At 29.3% G+C, this 14,010-nt stretch overlaps 1 protein-coding gene, 1 long non-coding RNA gene and 3 other non-coding genes across 6 annotated transcripts in view; 1 reads left to right on the top strand and 4 right to left on the bottom strand.

Moving 5' to 3' along the window:
* LOC142332581 (juvenile hormone esterase-like) overlaps positions 1-2,319 on the top strand; it is a 56,194-nt gene extending 53,875 nt beyond the window's left edge. For both annotated transcript variants that reach the window (XM_075379093.1, XM_075379092.1), the window contains one exon: positions 927-2,319. In XM_075379093.1, the coding sequence (XP_075235208.1) occupies positions 927-1,140 (214 nt within the window). In that variant the 3' untranslated portion in view covers positions 1,141-2,319. The remainder of the gene's footprint in view (positions 1-926) is intronic.
* LOC142332582 (uncharacterized) lies at positions 1,241-13,336 on the bottom strand. The gene is made up of 2 exons (XR_012758336.1): positions 13,079-13,336; positions 1,241-4,185 (listed from the first exon to the last, which is right to left on the bottom strand). It is a non-coding gene; the product is annotated as an uncharacterized LOC142332582 (long non-coding RNA).
* Positions 7,153-7,271, bottom strand: LOC142332670 (5S ribosomal RNA). The gene has a single exon (XR_012758383.1). It is a non-coding gene; the product is annotated as a 5S ribosomal RNA (ribosomal RNA).
* Positions 10,151-10,343, bottom strand: LOC142332686 (U2 spliceosomal RNA). Its single transcript, XR_012758396.1, has one exon. It is a non-coding gene; the product is annotated as a U2 spliceosomal RNA (small nuclear RNA).
* Positions 11,872-11,990, bottom strand: LOC142332665 (5S ribosomal RNA). Its single transcript, XR_012758378.1, has one exon. It is a non-coding gene; the product is annotated as a 5S ribosomal RNA (ribosomal RNA).
* Positions 13,337-14,010: the final 674 nt, after the last annotated feature.

Genomic DNA, 14,010 nt, shown 5'->3' with positions numbered 1-14,010 from the left:
GTTGAAAATTGTTAAATTAGAATTTTTATTATTAAACGCGTATGATAGACTGAGATTGCACCATTGGATAGAAGAATTTGGAACAAAGAGACATGAAATGTTGTGTTAAGCTAGGAAAATCATTCTTAGCAACATTCAAATTGTTTCCGCAATCTTACAATAATGTAAGATTGCAGAAGCAATATTATATTGCCATAAAATTTTTTCTATATTTTCCAAAAATGTAGAAAAAATTCACTGAAAATTTTTTCCCAAGGGACAGATTGTCAATAGAAAATTTTATTGCCAAATTCTGAGACATTTGAGGGAGAACATTCAGCTAAATCAACCGGATCTATGGCACACGAAGAACTGTATTCTCCACAACAACAATGCATCATTTTACCAAGCACTCCTTGTTCATAAATTCTTGTAAAGGATAACATGTTATCACTTCTGTATCTTACTCGCCAGATTTAGCTCCTGCAGACGTTTTCCTTTTACTAAAAATGAAGATGCAGGTGAAATCTGGTAAATTGGCAATGACCATTTTCAGGGTCATCGCTTTAACACCATTGTCAAGATCCAGTGCAAATCGCAAGTTGTTCTCAACTAGCTTACAAAATACAGTTTCATGCTAGCATTCTAAAATTTGCTGGAATGCTGTGGGACCAGTATATTATTGTGGAGGGTGAGTACTTAGAGGGAGATGACATTCAGACGTAGGTAAATAAAGTACTTTTCCTTAAATAGAACTTGTTGATACAATCTCCTACATACATACTTAACAGAGGATAAGTTGTTAACAGTTGAATAGCACCACTGTACATGCAGACTACTGCTTTCTGATATGAAATTGGCCATAATGCAGTTTTATTTATGGGTTTCAAAAATAATTTTCCAATGATTACTAAATGAGATTTATTCTATTAATTTTTCATTTTCAGAGATCCAAATAGTGAAGATGTAACTGTTAAATGGGAAAAATGTACAGAAAAAACTCCAAACCATTTAAAAATTGGAGATGAAATGGAAATAGTTAATACAAATATTGAAACAAAACGTTATTTGTTTTGGAAAGCATTATTTATATCTGTATTTCAAGGAAATCCTAATGTAATTCTTGACTATGTTAACGATAAAAGTATTGTCAATAATTAAATGAATAATAAAAAAGTTTGTAAAAATAAAATAAATATATTTCTAAAATATAATTATATTAATAAAAAATATATATAATATCTAAAACATAATTATTAGATTATTTTCATTTTAAAATTTTTCAGACATGTAACCAATAAAAATTAAACAATATAAACATTTATTGTCAGATTTACCTGTCTATTTTAACAGAAACTTTTATTTACCTATATTACGCTATCGTTTCTATTTCTTGTCATAGTCACTTTTGTACCTGACTGTACTATCAGGTTTAGAGTAAATTATTTGAAATGTACAGTCAGATTTTCATAAAATATAAATTAAAAAATTATCCTTAGTTTTGCATTGTATATATTAAAACATTTTTCCAATACTAGTTTAAGATATATTTTAATTAAATCTGAAAAAATATTATATTTTTTAGAGCTCTAATTCCAAAGACCGTACTTTGATTGGTTATAATTCATTAAACCCATCACTAGATTTTAACAAATTTTGAAGAGATTCTAGATTTTGTATTTTTTCCATTTTTTATGTGTTTTATGAATACTAATTTAGTCACAAATACAGTTTAAATTTGGGTAATCGATTGAAATTATTGTGAGAATTTTTTTTTAAACTCAGTATTGCGCGACAGATATAACGAGAAACTACATTCAACTTTTCTTGATTAATTTTTAAGTAGATTACTGCTACAAAGAGCATTTGTAAACAGCTAGTTTACTTTTACACCCAAGGGGAATCTGGAACATGCATTTCCCCTACATACAAACTATGAAATAAATATAAAAATTGTAATAAGAAATCTGCTCATTATAATTTTAGTGTATATTAAATTTATAATGAAAGCAAGACAGCTACATATAAAAGTTTAGTTGCAAAAATATTACATCCTCAAAAAAAATTTTAATTATGTAATTTAGTGGTTTAAAACTTGGTAAATCCATTTAACTCTACTGTGAATAAATAATACTTATAATTTGAAACATTCTGGTTATGGAGTTGTTTTTTAACATAATTATTCAAAAAAATTTGAATATTTTAACAATTTGAGAGAAATGTAATTATTAAAACATAAATGGAATAATAGATTTAAATTTGTTTTCTTTATGATATACTTAAAGCATTAAATAATAATATATGTACAGAGTAGATAATAAATAAATACTATTGAACTGATATGATTTAATTCTTGTTAAATTACATTGAGTGTACCATTATCAAATTCAAAATTGAATTCTATTTGATATCATTACCACTTTTACCACAGCACTAATTAAATATATTTTTTCATTTAGCTAAAAAATATTATTCTCACTAGCACTTACATATAAAATATCTTAAAGGTTTTTAAATGTTAAGTACTTTTAAATTAAAAGTATTTTAAATATTTCTGAACTGATGCTTCTTTTCCCCATGTTTTTACAACCATTAGAACCAAAAGAAATTTATGATTTCTTGATTTTTAATCAAAAAAATTGTTTCATGTTATTATTTTATACTATTTAATTGGTGTCAAAATTTGTTTAACGCTCAACCAATCATAAGTCGCTAGTGAGTGTTACTGTTACTTAATTATTTTTATATTATTCTTAATCTATGGTTTTTAGATTGTGCCTTTTCTTCAACATTATGTAATCATTGTTCTTATGACATATGAAAATTACCAGTGATTTTTGTAGCATAAATATTTTAAAAAGAATGTACAAAATTACCAGTTTAATTTACCAAAGTGAAATTTAATATCTGTAACATTAAAGTAATACATATCTTAAAAAAGTCAGTAGTAAAAATTGTGCTCAAGTTACTTCAGTAAATGTGGTATATAAAACAGGAATCTAAAATAGATGTAATAATAGCCTATGTCTCATAAAACATTATAAAAATTGTAATTGTGTGTAAAAATTATAATGATTGGTTATAAAGTAATTATAATGTTTAACTGACCCTAAATCTTCCTTCATCGCATTTAATAATAAATTTAGAAACTAAAAGTACATTTCGTTATGTTCAGTTTTTGGTCAAGGTCACAGACACAATGTTGTTCGAGAAACCATAGTTTTGCCGATTTCACAATAACGGGCTAGGGATGGTCAACAAATCAGTGAATGGTGTTATAAACAACATAACCCAAAGTTGTTTATTATTATTACTCTGACACCCCTGTGTGCGAATTACCATGTCAGCTGTTTTGTCGGTCTGTACTCTTCGTGCCTTGGGTGTGTTAGCTTCGATACTATGTAACTGTTTTTTTTGTTTCTAAATCGTCGGGTCAAGCTCTTTACAAGATTTAAGTTTTCTAAAGACTTTATTTCATTTTTACTTACTGCTCGCGGCTATTTCTGTATTGTCGGATATAATATATAAATACTAAAATTAGATTATTTTTTAAGTAAAATGTTGTGCTCGGTAAAATTGGTCGTGCTATGTTTTTTCGTGCTTTGATCCATAAACTCTTCTTCCGTTTCTGGTGTAATTATAAATTTAACAAACTTTAAATAATGTTGATGTGCTGTTTTATTATTTTTTTCTCTCTTTCGTAATCGCTACCCAATCCAGACCATCAGATCCTCTCAGAACACCAAAGTACATTTCATTATTTGTAAATGATTTCTATTTATAATTTGTATGATTTTTATAATTGTAATACATCACACTAGTGTATTTAAACAAAAGATATTCATATTTAAATATGATTAGTGAGTAATATTTATTCTCATTTGGATTTTAAAGTTTCTAGATCTATAGCTGTAGCACAAGATAACAAATTCCTTATTTGATTAAAACCACATTCAACATAATTACCGAAAATCCTGAGAAACACAACAAACTATCTTGATATAATAGAAGCAATCATAGCGTGGGGTTGGTTAACAGTCTTTTTCATTTTTCTTCCGTTTCTTTGTTGTTATTCGTTTATTTCTTCTTCCTTGCATGAATGCTATGATAACTGGCTAACCAGGTTCATCTGTGATGTTACTTTGGTACCTACTAATTATCAGTAGGAGTACTTCTTTACTGGAACTGTCCAAGGACTTTTTCTTCCTGGAAGTCATACAAAAAGCCAAATTAGTAACTGAAATGCTTATTAGACTAAACCTCATATCTCTCAAAAAAATAATCTAGATATTGAAAGTTCATATTAATTATTTAAATTCCAACACATGAAATGATGTTAGGGTAAATACATTAAATAAAACAGTTACTACAAAGTAATTCAGAAACTACCGTTTAAAATTATCTTCTTTTTTTTATTAAAATTTATCAACAGAGAAATATTTTTTCATGAAAGAAAATCTTTTTTTTGGATTTTAAATAAATTTGTGAGATTTTTTTAATGGTTTGACAATATATAAAAATAAAACCCCGAATGTTTTAGTATTTTCTTCAGTTTATTTCTCCATTTCTTAAAAAAATTAAAACTTCCATTATGGTTTATTTTTTTTCTTAAATTATCAAACATTTTAATATTTTCTGTTAATGTTTTCAGTTAATTTAAATTCCACAATAAAATGTTAACCCACCAAAACGTCTGATACCATTTCTTGAATTGTTTTTTTGCGTACATTACAGATCTGTAAATATAATTTTTCTATCACCCTTAGTATTATATAAATTACACTTAAAAAAAAATTGAGGGAAAATATAGTTAAAATCTGTAAAATTATAAATTTTACAGATTTTGTGTTAGAATGAATTCACTGATGCTTTTCTTTTATAAATAGCATCAGGCACATCCTGAATTAATGTCCAACAGTAATCAGCTATCATTTTAATATTCCATTTCCCTTTATTTTTAGTGACTTTCCATCACCGAAATGTCTTGGTGGAAACGTTCACCATGTTCTTCACTTATCTCTTCAAGGTTGTCTAGGAAAAAATCCAGATTGAGTGGAGGAAATGTATTTTCAAGGACATATTACATTCTGAAGCTCTGTACGAAGTAAGAAGTTGATTAACAATATCGTATAATAACTGCTGGATTTTTGTTTGCCGAGAAAATTTTTGCAAATGTCTTTAAATGAAACCCAAGCTGCTCTTTCTACATTATTTAACACAAAGTTAAATACGTAATCTTTGACCACCCTTCTTATTTGAGGACCAACAAATATTCCACCTTTAATTTTTCCTTCACTTACATTCAGAAATTTCTACCTGATGTACAAAACTACAGGACTATCCTTCTTCATTGCTTTTACAAAATTTTTCATTAATCCTAACTTGATATGGAGAGGGAGTAAACGTATTTTTTGGGTTCAACTAAGGACTCATGTATAATATTTTTCCCATTTGGAGTTAAGTTGTCTCATTTCTTCTGCTCTTTGGTAACATAATGTTTAGCCCTAGCTCAGCTGTCCCATTCACAAAGAAAACATAAGTACTTAATACAGCCTAACTGCATGCCTAATAAAATAGCTATAACTTTCAAATCACCACATATGTTCTAGCTATGCTTTTTTATAATTTATTTTGCAAGAACATCTTTCATCATGTTGTATGTTTCTTTCAAATTAATACCATAAGCGATTGGTATCAAAGGATATTTGTTACTGTTGTGTAGTAGAACCACTTTTAAACTATACTTCGACGAATCTATAAAAAGGCACCAGTCCTCAGGTTTATGAACTTGTCATAATTGCAACATAAGCTCATCAATATTTGTGCAATAAACCAAATTATTTTCATCAATAAAGTACTGAGAAAGTTCTTTTTGTCGGCTTGAAAAGCCTGAAATTTCTGTATTTTTTTAAATTAAATTCCAACCTATCAGTCTTGGATCCTAACAGTTCAGCTTGATTTTTTGATCAATTTAAATCCCTAACCAAGTCATTTAATTCACCTTGTGATATAAGATGTGGCTTATTGGAAGATATTCAAAATCATTGTTATCTTCTTCAGTACTGCCTGATTCTTCATCATTGCTTTCAGAACATACATTTACAGGTGGCTCAGGAACTGGAATAATTTTATTGTGAAGTACAGTTCTGACTGCAGATTGCAATGATGGATATTTTACAGTATGTTTAGATTTTTTAGAAATTCCAGATATACTTGTTAAACCAAAGTAACAATCGGTTACATGATCCTTTGGTTCACACCAAACCATAGGTACATCAAATGGCAAAGCCTTCCATGTATCTTTCACCCATCCTCTTAAATATAAAAAAACAATTAGTGCATACTATACGAGGAGCCCACATGTTATTCTGATCACCAATTTTACACTTTTACAGTGAAAGCAAGAATGATGTGCTTTTTTAATTAAAGGTGTAATGTTTTTTCTATTTGATTTTACAGTAAACTCACCAGATACATAACAAAAGGCATCCACATCATTTACCCAGTTATGAGGCATTGTGACACTGCATTGTTAACAAACTTAACATGGCAATAAGACTGAAAAAAAATTATTTCATTCCTAAATCCAGTACTTAATACAAACAACACAGCTGTGTTTTTAGCGACATGTTTTGACCTACACAGACATGTTTAATTTTGTCCATGAAGGCTCAATCTTCAGTATTAGATATGATGTGATAACGTGACAATGATATGATTTAATTCTTTGTCTAATATTGTTTATTTTTAACGTACAAATCATGTTAACAAAGTTAAACAATAAAAGTGAGCTAACAAAATACAATGTAGAAGTTTAAAATCCTAACCATAGGCTGAAAAATGAAAAAATCCTTTAATTAATTTTTTTTTCAAAAATGGTGGGTGATAGAAAGATTCTGAGTTCATATTGGTTTTCAGCATAAAAAACAGATTAAAATCACGTATCACATGTTAGGAAATAAGTTATGTTTATCATTTTGCATGTTGACCAAAGTCATATTCATAACGAACTGCAACCCAAGTACAGTAAAGACACTTGTCAGAATCTTTTGTGTTGCGATGTTTTTTTTAATAATGTTTTAGTTATTGTAAATGTTTGAAAATATGTTTTACAAAAATAATTAAGTAATCTTGACAATACCATGAATATAAATATTCTCGAACAAAAAATAATGCCAACAGCACGCGGTATTCCCAAGCGGTCACCCATCCAAGTACTAACCGCGCCCAATGTTGCTTAACTTCGGTGATCAGACGAGAACCGGTGTGTTCAACGTGGTATGGCCGTTGACGATTTGTCAATGTATTGTACTAGCTTTTCATAACATTATACTGTTTTGTATTAATTTTCTTTTTTTTTAAATGATTTTCTTTCTTGCAATCGCGAAAAATTTCAGTTTTCAGATATCAATAGAAATAATATCCATTTGACTGATTTCTGCGTGACGTCTGAAAGTACGTTGAAAATTGATGTGGGGGTCCACATCAATCTAAGTACGCCATACACATTTTCTGCTGCACTTCACATAAACTTATTTCAATTTGAAAGTGGGATACGATCCTCTTTAATTGTTTAATAAAGTAAATAGTTACACATCGCATTGAGTGGACACCACATGCATCACAATTTTTTGAGATGTCCGTATGAGCATATTATATTAGTTTATATATTAATTTTGTTTCACGTTAGTCAAGTAATTATGAGAGTAGGTGAGAACGTGTCGGATCCATAATTATGGCCACATCGGTTCGAATCCGACTTTTCATATATATGAAAAGTTTTTTTTTAATTTAATGTATTGATTTATTAATGATTGTTAATCTCTGTAAAAAATTTTGAATTAAAATTAAAAGTACATAAAATTATATTTCACTAATAACTTTATTTTTTTTAATTGAATTATTATTTATTGTAAATTTTTTTTCCAGAGGTTAATAATTATTAACGAATCAATATATTTGAATTAAAAAAAAAAGTTAATAAAATATATGTATATGAAGTCGGATTCGAACCGATGTGTGTTCCCCTTGTAACATCCAAATATTTCATTAATTAAACTTTCATTTTGCTATAACTCTGGAACCAATAAAAATAAGTACCACGTATGATAAATCGTTGAAATATATCTTCTGATAATCGTTGGCTTATTACTGTAGTTAAAAAAAAGTCTGGGCTTATTTGGTCCAGTCGATTGCAATCAAAAAGAGAGGTGCAAAACTAAATCTTACAATAGTCCTATACCCAAAATTTCAACATTCTATGACTAATCGTTTTTGAGTTATGCGAGGTATACGTACGTACAGACGTCACGCCGAAATTAATCAAAATGGATTTACTGATGGTCAAAGTGGATGTTTCCGTTGAAATCTGAAATTTTTTGCGATTATAATAATTCCTTTACTTCGTACAAGAAATTAAAAAACAACAAAAAATTATTTAAATCATTTGTAAAGAATATATGAAAGAAATTATTCAAATGTTCCCAAGTACAATTTTTCTATTCGAAATTTAGATATGCTGTAGTGAAGTATCTTAAGATGCGCACGTGAAAATTTGATGAAGGTTTGTCAAGTCGTTCTTGAGTTATGATCAACTTAATGTCGAAAGAATTTTAGCGGGCGAAGTTAGAAGCAACGTTCGTTATTACGCCGTAATTTGGAACGCTGAAGTTTCTGATCTGCAGTATCTACCAGCCATTTTAACTCCAATTAAAAAACAAAAAAGTATTAAATGAACGAAAAGTCTGTATTCTCTCTCAGATATGCCAGGGATTTTTTTAATTTATTATCACCGCTTAGGGATTATTGTCCTAAACATTAATTTTACTCATATGCCTTCTCTTCAGTATGGTAATCGCGAAATAAATTTTTATTTTTTCGCATTTTCAAATTTTTAATGCTCGAAAGTCACTTAAATAACTGAATTTCCTAACCCTAACTGGAGCTCACAGATGTTTAAATAAAATCCGGTTTTTTTTTTATTTTGATATAAATATATAATACGAAATAAACGATAAATATCATCGTAAATAAATATAATAATTTTAGTGAATATTTCAATTATTAAAAAAATCCCCCGATCCATGAACCTTGAAATTTCCAAAAAGTCGAAAATATATATTTTTTTCATTTGTAATAGTAAGTAGATATAAAAATTAGTTATTGTTCTTTTTTATTATCATAGTGTTCAGTAATTAAAATTAAAACACTTAAAATATTTGTTGAAAATACTTTAATACAAAAAAAACGTTTTCGAATGAACGTTAAAAAATATTACCGTACTTGTTTTTCTGTACAACGATGAAATAACAGTTGGCTCAGTGGAACATTTTTTTGGTCTGCATTTGCCTGTTTTACTTAAGAGAGAAAAATTCTTTTGATAAAAAGAAAAGGTGCGCACGCGATATTCCCAAGGGGCCATCCAAGTACTAACCGCGCCTGACGTTGCTTAACTTTGATGATCGGACGAGAACCGGTGCGTTCAATCTGGTGAGGCCGTTGTTGAGGAGTGTGTACCTTTTCTATAATTTATATTTAGTAATTTTTTTTTTCTAATTTTAATGAATCTCTTTCTAAAAAGGTTCTACTTCTAACAGTGCTACTTAGTAATTACTACAATTTGTTAATTTCACAATGCAACATAAAATAATAAACGAGGAAAAGTGTTCTAGATCTTTCTGTCTTATTTATTTATTAAATAGTCATACCAACATTTTCAATGTCATTCTCGCACTCTTCCAGCTGTCTGAATGTATCGGTAAACGTCTTGGTAATACGCAGGCCGTCTAGTGACTCAACTGACGTAGATTAATTAACCATGTAATAAGAATTAGTTTATCTCCCCCGGAAACAACTTATGAAAAACATCGAGCACACACCGTCAACGCCCAGAGTAATTTGATGGCTAATAAGGTCGTTCCTATTACACACTCTTTTTATTTCTCTTCAAGTTGTGTTTAAAGGAGAGGAGGTGCTTTGCGTCCTGGTAATAAAAATTATTATTCATTCGCGTTTACCCCTCCAGCCTGAATAAAATGGACCAGCCCTAATCTTGCTACAACAAACTCAGACTCCAAGCAATACTCCTCGAGTACGGGGATACATTGTTATCTTTCCCCCTTTAAGTGTCATGCAATCAAATCCTGAACTGAATTTAATAATTTAGTTTGAAATTAGATGGGCCGGTCCCGGCGGTACTGCAATACCGGGTCAACCCGCGACAGAGGTGGAGCAAGCCCCTAGCACTCCGTCATTTTCCAAAAATCAGTTTAATATTCTGGCCCAGCGATGCCGGGCGTATCAGATATTAAGCTGATAAGAACAGATACTACACTTTGATCTTAGCCAAGAGGCCGAGAAGCGATAACGACACTGACCACCAAACATGGACCCGCCCCGAAATTTTACAAATGGATCATTTGAGAAGTTACCTTATTTTACATATTACTCTCATTACACTTTAATAACTATGATTTCAGGAAATAAGATTATATTAAAAAATATTTAACTAAAAAAATGATTCAAATACGATTATATTAGCACACTAAAACTACCTTTAAAATAAAATAATTATGTTTAATAAACAATATACTACGGCGCTACCTGTACCACCTTTAGGAACTAAAATTTTATCAATGTCTTACCACCCGTTATACAAAGTACTACTACTATTACTCGTAATTTTGGTTTTAAAAGTATTATTTCTTCTTAAATAGAAACATCCTTCACAGATCTTAGTTTATATTATTACAATTTTAAATTATCAACATCCTTTTAAATTTAAAAAATGTATTATTTCATAACGTACTGCGTTAAATCGAAATTAACTTACCAGTATTTATTAAAAATATTAATACTTTAAAGGATAATCCAATTCACAATCAGTGACGGATTTACCATAAAGCAAAACAAGCAGCTGCTTGAGACCTCACTTCTTCAGGGGCCGCGAAGTAAAAAATTTTGAAAAATAGAAGTAAAATTAACAAAAAATAAAGAATCTATTTATAATACAATTTTCTGTATTATAAATATATAAGAAACTGTAAATGTACTGTACATAAAACTGTAAATAAAATAAATATTTATTTGATCTTTCTTTTATTAAAAAAAAGGAGAGAGAAGACAAAAAGTTTATCCAGGGGGGAGGGGGACTTCAAAAATATCGATTTGCTTGGGGGCCTCGTCCAAGGTAAATCCGGCACTGTTCACAATAGCACTGTTCACATATTTACGAATTTATTCTTTTGTCGATTTTTAATTCGAGATTACATTACGGCAAATGTATTATGTTTATTATAATAGTTTCAGGTTTCTGGACTACTCACTCGTTTTTTCTATATTCCTTCGGATTTGTTACTAAAATTAATTATACTATGACAACTAAACTAAATCATTTCATTTTATTAGCGATAAAAAATAAACCGCTCTTTACGTTCGGCTAGATATCTGTATGTGACAGCGATGCGTGAGGAACTGGTCGAAAAACATAACTGAAATTTTAACTCTAGCTAGCCTACCCGTAGCGGAGTATAAAACTGCTTCACGAATGAATATCTAAATTTGGGTAAAGATCTACATCTAACTTATGAAATGTTGCTAACGGCTCGTCCAGACGGACTGTAATTCTAACTGTAGCTTCTATTGAAATATTAATCAAATTTAAATAAACATAAATTCGGTGATCGGTAGGTATGCACAACGTGAACGTGGTACGGTTTATCTGTCAACATGTTTCGTATAAAATGAAATTACGATCTCCTCTTTTTTCGTTTTACGAATTTAATTTATTAAAAATTGAGATTTTTTTACTGACTACTACGTATTAAAAAGTTTCTCCATAAATAATTTCTTAACTTGTCCGACAAACAATGGAATTATTGAAAAAAAAAAGAATGCCAACAGCACGCGGTATTCCCAAGCGGTCACCCATCCAAGTACTAACCGCGCCCGATGTTGCTTAACTTCGGTGATCAGACGAGAACCGGTGTGTTCAACATGGTATGGCCGTTGACGAAATATTTAGCTGTCCGCCAACAACTTAACCTTTTCTATGTTATCTATTAATTCAAAGCACATTCAACCACTATTTTTCATTTAAAATTTCAAAAAACGACATTTTTTCATTTTTCGGCAGAAGCAGCAACAACAATAGAAAAGTATGTAGATGAGTGAAAAACAAAAAAAAAAAACGATCATTTTTAACGATTTCTGTAGTAAGGAAAAACTTAAAAAATAGAATTAAATGGATTGCAAAGACTCTACGAAAAAGAATGTTCCCCAGTCCAAAATTTCTATTTTTGTTCGAATATACGTGTGTAGCACATACGTACGTTGATCGTACAATTCTGTAGTCTGTAGACATATTTTCGACGAATTTGTTAGACTGGTAACACCGTCGGGTTGGGACTAATATATTAAATTTTTGAAAAGTCTGAAAAAAGGATAGCATTGCAATGGCCGATATAAAATTGCTAAACTTTACTCGGGCAGTTTAGGAAACAACTTTTCTTACTATACTTGATGTATATTATTATCAAGATGGGTCCAAATTACTAAAAAAATGTATTTAATATTCACTACATCCAAAAAAATCATTTTTGCCAGTCTCTCTCCAATATACTGCGATAATAAAAAATTATTTTTAATTAAATTCGTTTATTTTCACATTTTTAATTTATCTCGAAAGTTATCATTTCCTGTAAATTCTAAAATTCTTAATTTGTTTATAGCCCTCAGTCTTTAGTATTTGTTGAAAAAAGAAAACAGCCAAACTATTCTTCCTATTCCTAGAAAATTACAACTTTGTTTAATTTAATTTATGATTGTAAGTTTGTTTTTTAAGCAATTTTTTTAGGTTATTTTTACTAACATTTCCAAGAAAAGTACGGTATTACTTTCCTTCACATGGTGGGGATAGGTGGTAAAAATAAATGTTCATTATCATTATAATTTTCATTATGTTGAGGTATGAGAAGTACGAAAATACGATTCAATTAAATTGTGGTTTCCTTATATATATATAAGCGTAGAGATGCATTGACATCTCACTTGGTGTGTTACCCTGCAAACTGGTAATAAAAAAATAAACAAAAAAACTTACTTGTATATACACGTGTACATATATATATGTATAACTTTTGTAGATCGAAAATCTCCAAAACTGCATCAATTTCACTGAAATTTAGATATGCTGTAGTAAAACATCTGAAGTTATGTACTTGAAAATTTGGTGAAGATTGGTTGAGTCGTTCTTGAGTTATGCTCACCATAAAATCGAAAGAATTTGACCGGACCAAGTTAGAAGCAACGGAGTTATGATGCTGTAAGGTGGAGGTGGAACGCTGAAGTTTCTTCTGTATGTGCCGTATCTATCAGGCCCATTAACTGATATTAAAAAAAAATATTAAGAAATAACAAAATTAAAAGAACAAAAAGTCCAGTCTTCTTGCCTGTCAAGGAATTTTAAAATTTATTATCACGACTGTTAGGAAATATTATCTTAAACGTTACTTTTACCCGCATGCTTCTGCTCAGTATGGGATTCCCGAAATAAATTTTATTGTTTTTACCATTTCTTATTTTTAATGCTCTAACCATATTTTGTTAAACAATAAAGTTCCCCATGAATGGGGCATTAAATACACCATCACTAATGAGAAGCTAAAGATGATTAAAACAAATTCAAAATTCTTTTCTTTTTTTTAACTTTGATTTTAAATCATTAACCTACAATAAATTTAGCGAATATTTTCATCATTAAATTTCTCGCTCATCCATCATAAAGCTAAGCTTTGAAATTTTCAAAAACTAAAAAAATTTTTTTTCGAATTTGAGATGCTAATAAAATTATTATAAAAAAGTTTAGTTACTGTTTTTTTGTTTTTTTTTTTTTTTTATCATCTTAACTTCAATAATTAAAATTAAGAAAGAGACTTGAAACAAGTGAGATATGTATTTAATACAAAAAACATTTTTTTAATGAAAATCGTTAAAATATATTTCATTACAGGTTTGTCTTTAATACAACCGATG

Source organism: Lycorma delicatula, chromosome 11 (genome assembly GCF_047948215.1).
Source record: "Lycorma delicatula isolate Av1 chromosome 11, ASM4794821v1, whole genome shotgun sequence".
Taxonomy (NCBI): Eukaryota; Metazoa; Arthropoda; class Insecta; order Hemiptera; family Fulgoridae; genus Lycorma; species Lycorma delicatula.
This window is presented reverse-complemented; position numbering and strand designations above follow the sequence as displayed.